Raw genomic sequence first — 11,883 nt, forward strand, 5'->3', positions numbered from 1 at the left:
TAAATGAACGAATAATTATCCAACTCAATTTGTCTGGTAAAATTAATATCGATTAGAATTTCCCGAATAGGAAGCCATTTTCTGTGGTGCTACTCCTACACATTCCCACACAGTTGTACACAGTCATCCAGAGGAAACAACGCGTCAGTTTCTGTGCTGTCATAAATGGGATGCTGCTTGTTGCCCTACTAAAACGAAGAAGCTACAAGAGATTAGCGCGTTGGTGATAACTCTCCTTATCTAGGAAACAACGAGCAAAAAGAAGGCAGAATGCTTTACTGAAAAGATTTTCTGTAAAAATCATCCAAAATGATGTTTTGCTGCTTAAGAAGTTGCTTCGACGGCCTCGGATTTTCCGCAAGTCAAATTCCAAAAAAGGAACCAAATCCTATTGCTTTGGACACTTCGCATATGGGTAAATAAAAAGATAGACTAATTTGCCATTAATTGCTCTGAATATTAGTTAGTTTACACCTTAACTGTCAATCTTTCTCAAAATACCTAATTACATATAGTTTGAACTTATCCGGCATTTGACAAGTATTTTTAGGCAGTCCCTAAGCGTATTACTGTAATTATAATAATAAATAGTATTATATTAGATAAATCTCTAAATTTGTTTTGTAACATATTCATTTAATATTCCAGGACACGAGGTTGTCATTGTCAAAAATGGTTTAAGGGTCTGTGGTCGTGGTGCTGCCCTGACTAATGCTCCATTAGCGCAGAGCAAGAGTTACTTTGAAGTTAAAATACAGCAAGGGGGAATTTGGGCGATAGGATTAGCTACAAGATCAACAGATTTAAATACATCCATTGGGGGACAGGATGCTGAGAGTTGGGCGCTTAGCTCCGATGGTGTCATACGACACAACGAACAAGAATTGCATAAGAGTCAGAATATTATTCAAGAAGGAGACATTGTTGTAAGTATTCATCAACTTATGTTTTTCCATTTTTACAGATAATACTAACTCCATCCTTTCAGGGTGTCTCGTACGATCACATAGAATTAAATTTCTACCTAAACGGAAAGTCATTGGATGCTCCGATCATGGGAATAAAAGGAACAACATATCCAGTACTTTATGGTAAGTCCCCAATCGGTAATATTAATTATATTATAAATTTCATACGTTTCATAAGAGTTATTTAATAATCATTTAGTGGATGACGGAGCTATATTGGATCTGATTTTGGAAGATTTTGCCTATTCCCCACCGATGGGCTTTGAAAAGATAATGTTGGAGCAGTCGTTGCTCTAGCAGAGTAATTCTCGTAAGACTAAATTACGTTATCGCTTGATTCAGTATTTTCAGAGTAAAATGAACAAAGGAAGAATTACTAAAAAGAACAAATACATTACTCATACTGAGTAACACACCTGATCACCAAAACTAAGAGCGACAACTAATGTAACTTAAGGCTCGATGTTGCGTTGTATAATAACAAACATTAATATTAGTATCCAGAACAATTTGTCATAATAATATATAAATGTATAAATAAATATATCTTTGATTAGACTTAAACAATAAACGTTTTGACAAAAACAAACGGAACAAGGGACTAAAAACACTGTCTTACAAAACAACAAGCACACAGTCACAACGTTCTTTTGAGAATCTCTCAGGATTTATTAAAAGGTTTTACAATAATTAATCGCCTCGGATTACTTTTCACTCTCACGACTCTATTAGCTCGTCCAATATTACAATATAACTAATATACTTTGTGTCTGTATATTATCCTGTACGGTACAATCTTAAATATATATATGTGTATATATGACTCGATATATGATATACATATACATATATTTATGCATTATATTATAATTCATTAGTACTTACGGATCTAATGGTATAATATATACACTGGCTTAAAACAAGGTACAGAAAGGCATTAGGCCCGTTGTTCGCTTCGTTAGGCTAAAACAAAAGTGTAATTTTTCCTTTCCTATTCGTTGACGAGTATATATATGTCTGTATATATAATAGATATACATTTCTCTCTGCTGACGTTGTTAAAAAAAAAAAAAAGGAAAGAGTATGCGATTTCCTCAATCGCAGTTTCATTCTCAATGATAATTTAAAGCTTCTCGTTGTTTTCGGAACTTTTAACGCTCCGACACAACAATATTAAGAACAATAACAAGAAAATCCTGCTCGCTACGACGTACGTACGCAACAATTTGCGTACTGGCCGAGAGTCGTGAAACTAACTCATTGAAAAAGTCATTGATTGTTGGGATACAATAGTATATGGCGCACAATATATTACATCTCCTCCGTAAAAAATAATATATTTATATATATATATATATATTTGTTATCTTAACGACAAAAAACGCAACGCGTGTCCTACTGCTATCACCGCTAGCACTAGAAGATATTTACGTAACTTATTGCCTAAAATCTAAGAACTCTTGGATGGCTTTGAGACAATCGAGACACCTTAAACCAGGTTTGAAGATTATGACCTGGTGAAAAACGTCGTCAACGAAGATTATGCGTGAACCGTGAGCGTTGTTTCTAGTTAGCGATATGTAAAAAAAAAATCTCAACTAGACGATTGCTTGTGCCGCAAGCTCCTTTGTGAACGCTTGCAAAAGACATAGTTGTATCTTTGGTCCTTAACGGTAATCTCTCCCTCTGTTATTTTTTTTCTTCTCTCTCCATTAAAATTATTATTAGTAGTAACGAAAGAACTATCGTTCGTTACTCTCCAGCTTATGCGTTACAACGTTTTCGCAACTTCTGCCTTGTTCACTTTTTTTTTCTTTCCCCATACAGCAGGTGGTCGCACCACGTTGGAAACGCGCAGTCTCAATAATTTGAATGAGTGGACAAAAATTCCAATATCTTGTACGTAAGGTGGGAGAATCGTTATCTTTTATAAATGATTAAAAAAATTGATTCATTCAAATGTTTACACCGTGAAAAGAGATTAAATTGGATGAAGCGAATAGTATATATAATGAGAATCGTCATTTCCAACTTGGCACGAGCTCGCGTACCGTACAATCATTATTGTTTACACGGTCTATATAATATAATAATAATACTTAATAATCTACATGATTAAATTAGCTATATTACATTTATCTTTCGTGACTGGATGATATGAGATAATTATTGTGGTAACCCAGCGAGTCTTATTGCACATACGACGCTCGTACATTGGATCCGCTAGTACAAAGCGAATTGCGATTGATCTGATTAAATCACGCGTTAAAAATTCGCATCGCCAAGCGAGTTGTCATTGAATTCCAAAAGTCATTGAATTCGTGTCAAACGTTACGGAGAATCGACACACCTGGTGCGAGATTGAGTCGTGAGACTGTACGTCAATTATTTGTTCATTGAATTGCTTTGATCTTACGTTTACACTGGATATGGGACTGAACTCGCAATATTACGAATTTTTGTAATTCAAAAGTCCCTTTTGAAAAAAAAAACTTGTATATATATATAACAAATTGACTTTCCTGACAGTTTTCACAGAAATAAAAGAAAATTATTGTATTCCTTATAAAAGATGATTGACATCGAGCGAGTATTCGTGTCTTGTGACAATAAAAGAAAGGGAGAAAAGAATAAAAAGGCTTTATAAATATGCGAAGGTCTTAAAGAAAAAAAATATACATATATATATAGGAATTCCAGTTGATCGAAGCGACGTGAAATACTCGCTCAATGGCGTCCCTTATGGTACTAGTGGATTAACAGAACGATTATTGTAAAACCTACGCCGTGTATCGCCTTGTCTAGGACGTAACTTACAGGAAATAAGTGTCAATGAAAAAAATAGACTTTCGGTATATATTTACAAAACAAAATTCTTGATCAGTCCACCTCTCTACCACGTGGCCTGACGCGACACTATAGCAACGTTCGTTCTCGTTATGGCGACGGAGAGAGAAAGAAAGAGAGAAAAAGATTTATATAAGTAATCGAGGATAAAAAAGCAAAATGAAAGGCCAAGAGGTCTTGACTGAATTAACAAAGATAAAGTGACAAAAGAGAGAATAGCTATCGTTACAATAATCAAAGTTTGTATCCTTATTTTTGAAAACTTCCTGTCACACGTGTCCCAAGGATACAAGCTGTCTGCATACTAATTTTTGAGATCCTTCCTGATCCAGAATCCGGTTTCTAAAATGTATTAGTATGTTGCAGGATATTCCTGTCCTTGAGATATGATCTGAACATTTCTATTTTTTTTTTACCATAAAGCAAAAATGATCCTTGAAGGCAAACTTAAGATTCTCTAGAGGCTTTTGAATTCCTTGAAGAAAGCTGCCAAATGTAATGGATTCGTATGCGTTTAACAGTCAAAAGGGACGTGGTAATAGCGCAACGAACTCGTCACAACCGCAACGAGAAATTAGAGAGAGATTATTACAGCAGTAACAACAAAAAATTGTTAATAATAATAGAGATAATTCGTAAACGTAATTTTGTCTTAAGATTAACTTTTTTTTCTCGCTTTAACTAACTCGTCGACTTCTTAAGCTGCAACTCTTGTAATTTTCACATACGGGTGGGTTTATTGGCGAGAAGAATCCGTTTAACCTCCAGACCGCCTTTTATCCAATTTTCAAAATATTTCAATGACATACAATATTCATCCGAATAAGTAACGAAAATCTAGTAACACGTTTTGCGCTTGTATTGAAAAACGACCGGCGGTCTACAGGTTAAACGTTGGATACTCCTGACAAATTTTTCTATAAACTAAACAGTCACGCAGCAAGCATCATCGCATCCACACGGCACTCTAAACCCATCAATTAATTGTTACGCTTATTATCGTTAAAAATTCGCAGACTCGTCATACATAAACGAAGACCAGAAATCGTGCGGATCCTTGACACTGACGTTTCTAAAGGCTAGTTGTGGCTTTTAGTAAAAATGATGGAAAAGTCTGATTCCCACAGGACGATATATCGTTTTGGAGTTATCTAATTATCTAAAGGGCAGTTATCACCGAGATCTAAAGGCAGTCGTCAGAGAATCACGTACGATTGCTAAAGAATTCTGTATGTCAAATAACGCAGCATCCCCAGGAGCTCTCCCTGGCATGAAAAATAAATGTGTCTCAGTAAAACAAAATTCAGAAGGGTACATTGTTTTTGTCTCTAATTCGTGCTGGGCTACGGAAATAATTTCGTATGCCGTTGATCGTCGACTTGACGTATAAACAACCGGAAGTGGCTGAGACGTTTATCATTTACAAATAAGGATATGTAAGCTGCAGATCTATACGTTGAATTTTGTAGGAAACATTGTCCTACAAGAAGACACGAGATTGATCCTATTCGTTCGGTATAGCTCCTCGTGATTCAGAAGTACCATAATCTCGATACACAACCACAACGTTCAATTAATTAATTGTTCTTCGCGTAACAAAGAAAACGACAAGAGCACAGGTTTCGTATTTAAAATAGCAGAGATGTGAGATCTCACCGAGATTCTATAACGTACTCGGCGTTCTCTTTGGTGTCAGGATCTGGAGTAAAAAGTTCCTAAGGCTTTAGGTTGAAGACTCCTACTTATGCAATTTACACAGAATTGCATAAGAAGCTTGTGATGAGCATCCAGTGCCAAAGGCCAGCTCCCAAAGATGCTCAAGTCCACCAGGTCCCGTTAGTAAAGCTTCTAACATTCCTGGACCTGGTTCTTATTGGAGGGGATACTTACAGAAGCTGTGTCGAAGCACCAAGAAAAGGCAGCTTTGACTCCACTTTCTCAGTCGAGAATTCCCCAGACAACAGATAATATTCAAAAGTCGTATTTGAGGCGTCTAATGGCATAAAGTTTTCCTTAAGACATCTTAAAAATGACTTTGAAAATATGTGTTGTCTGGCTCAGTATTCTCTGCGACCTCTTAGTCGTTGTCCGTAGTGTCCTCGATGACGGAGTCCCAATTGAACTCGGTGGCACTCTGCCTCGAGGGCAGTTCCCCCAGGTGCTGGAATCTCTGCACAAAGTGAGGATCCCGATCCCTCAGCCGTCGGAACCGCTGGAACGCCAGGGTCTTTGCAAATTCATACAGCTCCAGATCCAGCCTGTTTAGCCTACGAACCGCGTCCAGCTGTTCATGATTAAGGGTCGCCATTGTAGCTGCACTCAGGGTGGCGTTGTGCTGTTCGAACGCCACTGCGAATCTCATGCCAAAAGTCTCTTCGAAGGAGTACTGACCTACCTGGAAAAAGAAGAGATGATATTTGAATAGTCTTCAGTAGTTTCTGTCTGAACAATTTAAATATATTAAAATCATATGCAGTGACCCTAAATGATATGTACAGGACACTGTGTAACAATGAGAATTGTAAGCTACGACCTTCGACCCCTATTTCCAAAGGAAGCAACGCCCTTAACATTAGCCACGTTTAACAGGAATCCTGCTGAGGAAACGTTGCTGTTCCATTGCCTGATTAAACATTATCGATCCACAGTTTGCCACCAGTGCAATGAGCGTGACAGTAGTTAATTGTCGGTCCGTCGTCTACGACATTCTCAGGATCATTAATACTGCGTAGAACGCGCGTCAAGGTTAATAATACTCTCCAGAGTCTAATTGTAAGTCAAGCAAACAAACTCGAAGAATTGTGCAAGCCAGTGGAAACGATAAACAGTAGAGAGAAAATCTTTGGGAGAAAAAATGGCCCAGAGTCGGGACAAGAGATCAATTAAAATGCGATAGCATTGCCGGGTAATAGATAGAGCTGCCGATAGTTGATATCCTTGAGAGTTTCTAGCCAACAAGAAGTAGCTCCATTGAATTCGTTATCCTTCGAGAGTCGGCAGCCGTGCAGGGATTTCCAAAAAAAAAAGAAAAAGAAAAGAAATAAATTCCACAATTAACAGTAGCTTCGGTAAGTACCTGCTGCACTTGTACGTGCCGTATGCATGCAGCCGTACCGGGACCAGGGTGCGGGTCGCTAAATATTTTTAAATTGTAAGTGGTCCTTCGCCATGAGAATAAGAGCATACGGGACCCCTAGGCCAAATAAACAATTAACTGCAGGAACGGGAAGTGTACAGGACGTAGTAGCTATGGCGAACATATGGTGGGCAGGAACGGTCGTGTAAACATTTACGTTAAGACTTCTATTCTTGAACGCCTCGCCCAGAATAAAACGGTCTCGCATCAATGCGGATTTCGCACACCGGGATGATTTGCATTACCGGGACGGCTAGCAGGGGTTTAAAATTATTGAATTATACGTATACGTTCCGCATATGGGAAACGCGTCACAGACAAGAGGAATTCCGTTGAATTCCAGTAATGGTCAACTATCAATTCGAGTTAGGGAGTAGTACAAAAAATATGACGTATGAGAGATGATAAAAGAATATTTATCGATGCTTACGCAATAGGCATGAAATGAGAAGACCGTAGAATTAATGAAGTCGCCTGATGGAAGTGCGTGAGTCGGTGGGAGCTTTCACTTTCTTTAAGCGATGTCATCGCGCAATGGCGCCTATCGAGGATAATTATTTTAATTGAATCAATCACGTTTTTAGATCCTCATATCGCAATCGGCTTCTGCTTTACTGGCTCGTTGCCATATGGTATCATCCAGTTGCTTACTTTTTGATATTCGGTGAGCATGAAGAAGGGCATGAATTGCAGGTTGTTCTTGGCACTCGCCAGCATCAGGCGATCGCTCTCCTGCTTGCTGAGACTGGAATTGTAGCAACCAATCAGGGAAAGATCGGCAAGCATTCGTGTTTGCCTATTACTGGCCAGATTGTGTGGGCAACTCATAAACTGTGGAAAAATATAGAAGAGATCTGTTAGATTCATGGAATATGACTCTGCGAAGAAAGATATAATATCAGTTTCTTTATGTTATCTTTCACTAACTCCTCTATATTATGAATGATGGACATTGAGCATGATAATTTAGGTTTGATAAACGGTAGATAATCCTTCATTACGTTTTCAAACGTTTAGTAGAGCTACGTTTGGGAAGAGGGACAGATAAAGGGTCAGACTTGATAAGGTCTACCAGAAGCGTTTACTAATAAAGGTCCAGGAAGCAGAAAGATAAGACAGATATTTCTCAGATAAACAGAAAAATGTATGTCTCCACTGTCTCTTGTTTTCACTCTGTCAAATCCTTATGCTATCCCTGGTATCGTGTAAGCTTACATAGAACTGGATAAGGTTCTGAATTCAGTAAATTTAGATATAATTTTTTTCACTTCATTTCACTCTGGACAATTTATCATCGTCACGTATCTCGTATCGCGAGGTCGCATAAAGTCCGATTCAAGTTCTAGGGTATCAAGATTTATGTAATATGATTTCTAGTGTATCAACAGAGTGGACAGGAGATTAAAATATAAATAATAGGAAATTATTGTACCTGCTCTAAGGTGACACCTTGCCAGCTAGGACCGTTGTAACATTGAGGAATATTCGCCTGGGCTCCTCCGCACCAATGACGAGCTCCTCTCCAGGTAGCACCACGCTGAACGTGTCGAAATTCTGAGAGGTATCGCGCTACGGGATCTCTTATTATAGTAATATAAAAGTATCTCCGCTTTACGCCTTCCCCCTCAATTTTATTCAATTCAGAGTCTACGCAACTCGTCAGTTCGGTCCAGTCTGCATGCAGCCCGCATTTCCAACCCGTTGAGTAACGCGAGAAGAGCCAATTTTCATTGCGGTTTGGACGGAAGCAAAAACAACGCTTGCGTCTTCTTTGACAAGAACAGGGTTTCTGAAGATCTAGATCGCGTACCAAATGTTTGCCAAATAATGTACCACCTTAAATCAAAAAAAGAATTATGATTGTAGAATTCATTTAAAAAATGTATGTGTGAGTATGTGTATATCGGTTAAGATTAAAGGATAAGATAAATTTGAAGAATGTTATTATATAATACATCCATGTATTGTGTCCCTGGTGATAAGATACTCTGATTATTGTCATACGAATCAATTAATATCTCTCAGCTTATTAGTGACTAGTGATGCGATGTGAGATGTGACTTATAATTTTCTGTGTAACTACTGAAATTTTGTAAGGAAAGTTTTCATGTAACAAGCAAAACACGTTCTATGCGCCTGAATAATTCTTTTTAAATCTTAGACAGTGTCTGGAGGTTTGAGAATGCCTGATGAATAATGCAGTGGTCTAAGGACACAATGCAATGGCCAGAAGGAAGTTGTAGTGTTTTTATTGCAGTACTGTACTTGCTTGGCTCTAGGCCAAAGAAATTCCTGTGTAAAGTCAAATAAAAATATGTCTTTATATAGATGACATTCTGTACAATGACCGTTCAGTGTCCTATTGTAAATATAAAATATTTAAGGTATTTTATGCAGATATGTCACTGGAATTTGGTCAGTCAGACTTCTCTAGTCATGAGATTGTGATGACTATAAAGTTTAAAATAGTGTAGACTATACAGACATAAAAATAACTAATGTATCTTTATGTTATTTATCTCGATTATGTAATATATCGTTATATATAAATCATCTCAACATCCTTACTCAGATCCATATATGGAACGAGTACTAAACAGCACATGCAAAGTGTTATCATACTTATGACAAATCCATTTGCGAAACCACATTTAAAAGTCAAAGGATAGTGAATCATGAAGGAGTATAAGGAGTGAATGGATCGACAGGAAACCTAATCCAAACATGAGTATCGGGATAAGACAGAATATTTACCAGTTTTTTGTATATGGAGGAATACGATGACATCGTTAGCATTAATGTCAAATTGAAAGGTATCATTGGTGAAGATGTCCTCGTAGCCAAGACTTCCTTGGATACTCTGTAGCTTGAAGGCAGGATGCACAGAAAGAAGATTACTCCGATCAGGTTCTATGGAAGGGAAGGAAAGTCCAGAACCAGTGCCAGCAGCAAAACCTTCTGATAGCCTACTGGACTCCTTAAGGTCACGATTTGTTAGGGCGCACACATGATCCGGACAGAAGTAGCCAAGGTATACAATCCCAGTAAGAGCGAGGATGATACAAATGCCGATGATACCGCGTAGTCGAGTTCTCCTTGCCCTGGACTCCATCTTCGCCGTCCTCTCACATGTATCATCCGGTAGAAGGACTGCCAGCTCGCTAGCCCCGTCTCCGCTTACTCGTCTGCCCATTTCTCCCCATATTTTGTATTACCACACCGTACGAGCTCTTCTCCACAGCACGACCACTCCAAAACTACACTCCTCGTTAATGTCAGCCATGACGGCTTTGTCCTCCCCACCACTCCCGACCTCCTCAGCTACGGTGCTGGATGATCTGTATACGGACTGATACGGACCGTGCGTAAACGACTCGTAGAAGTCTCTATCCTCCTTCCTGGACGATATCACTTGTGTCAGGATGTTCCTTGTACTTTCAACGTCTTTCTCAGAATATCAAACATTGCAGATATTAGAAGACAGCAGCCATTTTTGTACGAGAAGATTTAGGTAACCCGATGCTGGATGCTGCGAGGTGTTGGTTGCAGAGAATTCGTGAGTAAGACATACAATATGAATTTACGTTTTAAAATATAGAAGCCAGAATCGTTAGCGATGAGTAAGAAATGGGAAATATGTAGAAATCTTAATCATTGTTATAGAATTATTGCATAATTGACAATGGTCTTTGTACATCTGGCCTATGCATTTATAGCTATGTATCTTGAACAGTAGTGGCTGTTGCAAGAATTATTCAATTCTACTTGTTTATGTTAATAGTGTATTATCTATATTGATATCATTCATCAAATATGTACAATGTATGCGAGTAATAAAAGCCGGGTTAAGTCGCAATGTGACTTTTACTCGGATCGGCAGTTTCTAATCTTCGCGCTTAGTTGCGCCGCTTGCGCACAACGGCGCTAGTGTTGATTAACTAACAGCAACGAGCTGTCAAAGAAGGCACACCTTGCTTTTATATTTTTGTATTTTCTCAAATCTTATATTCTGTACGGTATTTATGTTATCAGCCGTTTAGCATAAAAAGCTACATTTTCAGTGACGAAGATAACAACGTGAGTATCATGTTATATTTGTAATTAGATTAAATTGTGTTAGTATTGTACAATCTGTACTTTGTATCATTTGACTGTTTTGTTATTCTGACATGCCACATATTTTGGAATACCTTTTAGAATGACTAGTATAAAGCTATTGGAGGAGAGAGTCGCAGATCTTGAAAAACAAATATATGGAGTTGGTAAATGTCCTTCAATCGATGATCCTCTACCAGAGAACTCCGTTGTGGATAGTCTTCTACATGCAAATACCCTCATCGCCTCAGCTCTGTCTGGTCGGGAGAAAGCAAATGCTCTCGTAAAACGGATGCCTGAACTTAACGATTATTTAGACCCTAAGTTTGAGAATATTGATTTGCAAACTGAAGCAAAGGTCGAGCTGATCCTTACTGTAGAACCACAGATCAGAGAGATCATTCAAATGCTTGAGAAAATGCAAGAGTTAGCGCCAGTGCTAGAAACTGAACTTCCTCATGGTGTTCCCGAGTTAACTGGTAAGCTGAACACCTTAACTCTATCTTACCTGAAAGTAAATGAAGATTCGGAAGCACTGTCTGCCCAAACATATGAAGTATTTTCCAAATACAATGAAATAATCACTAGTATTTCCAAATCCTTAATAACTTTGGATGCTGCAGTAACGGCTGCAGAAATAGCAGCTACACCGGTTAAACAACTAGATTGAATGAGAACTTGGTTGATTTATTTTTGTAACTTACAAATATGTGTTTGCTTTATTAAGGTAGCCTTGAATTTTTTCGATACTATTTATTATTCATGCTCTGTAAAATTCAAATAAAGTAATACTATTAGAAAATGAAGTACAATCTTGTTGTTAATTACATTTATTTA

General features: G+C 38.0%; 3 protein-coding genes and 1 long non-coding RNA gene across 7 annotated transcripts; 3 read left to right on the forward strand and 1 right to left on the reverse strand.

Annotated features, from left to right (window-relative positions):
* Positions 1–89: 89 nt before the first annotated feature.
* On the forward strand, positions 90–1,562 carry LOC107272352 (SPRY domain-containing protein 7). 2 transcript variants are annotated; one of them, XM_025089664.1, is made up of 4 exons: positions 90–415; positions 649–926; positions 989–1,091; positions 1,147–1,562. In XM_025089664.1, the coding sequence occupies exons 1-4, from the start codon at positions 310–312 to the stop codon at positions 1,263–1,265; spliced, it is 606 nt and encodes a 201-aa protein (XP_024945432.1). In that variant the 5' UTR covers positions 90–309; the 3' UTR covers positions 1,266–1,562. The 2 variants fall into 2 exon arrangements, with proteins under 2 accessions (XP_024945432.1, XP_015604909.1); XM_015749423.2 differs by having other exon boundaries at positions 92–415; positions 1,168–1,562.
* A 51-nt stretch (positions 1,563–1,613) lies between these two features.
* On the reverse strand, positions 1,614–10,427 carry LOC107272343 (heparan-sulfate 6-O-sulfotransferase 2). Of its 2 annotated transcripts, none has more exons than XM_015749414.2 (4): positions 9,706–10,422; positions 8,384–8,787; positions 7,603–7,782; positions 1,614–6,210 (listed from the first exon to the last, which is right to left on the reverse strand). In XM_015749414.2, exons 1-4 carry the CDS (start codon positions 10,142–10,144, stop codon positions 5,893–5,895), a joined length of 1,341 nt encoding a protein of 446 aa, XP_015604900.1. In that variant the 5' UTR covers positions 10,145–10,422; the 3' UTR covers positions 1,614–5,892. The 2 variants fall into 2 exon arrangements, with proteins under 2 accessions (XP_015604900.1, XP_024945429.1); XM_025089661.1 differs by lacking the exon at positions 1,614–6,210 and adding an exon at positions 6,628–6,799 and having other exon boundaries at positions 9,706–10,427.
* On the forward strand, positions 6,774–8,736 carry LOC107272361. Of its 2 annotated transcripts, none has more exons than XR_001538917.2 (3): positions 6,774–6,883; positions 8,394–8,512; positions 8,596–8,736. It is a non-coding gene; the product is annotated as an uncharacterized LOC107272361 (long non-coding RNA). The 2 variants fall into 2 exon arrangements; XR_003061172.1 differs by having other exon boundaries at positions 6,792–6,883; positions 8,329–8,512.
* A 315-nt stretch (positions 10,428–10,742) lies between the features above and the next one.
* Positions 10,743–11,852, forward strand: LOC107272353. The gene is made up of 2 exons (XM_015749424.2): positions 10,743–11,028; positions 11,149–11,852. Exon 2 carries the CDS (start codon positions 11,150–11,152, stop codon positions 11,714–11,716), a length of 567 nt encoding a protein of 188 aa, XP_015604910.1. The 5' UTR covers positions 10,743–11,028; position 11,149; the 3' UTR covers positions 11,717–11,852.
* The last annotated feature ends 31 nt before the right edge of the window (positions 11,853–11,883 follow it).

This window comes from Cephus cinctus, unplaced genomic scaffold (assembly GCF_000341935.2).
Source record: "Cephus cinctus unplaced genomic scaffold, Ccin1 Ccin1_scaffold1163, whole genome shotgun sequence".
NCBI classification, from domain to species: domain Eukaryota; kingdom Metazoa; phylum Arthropoda; class Insecta; order Hymenoptera; family Cephidae; genus Cephus; species Cephus cinctus.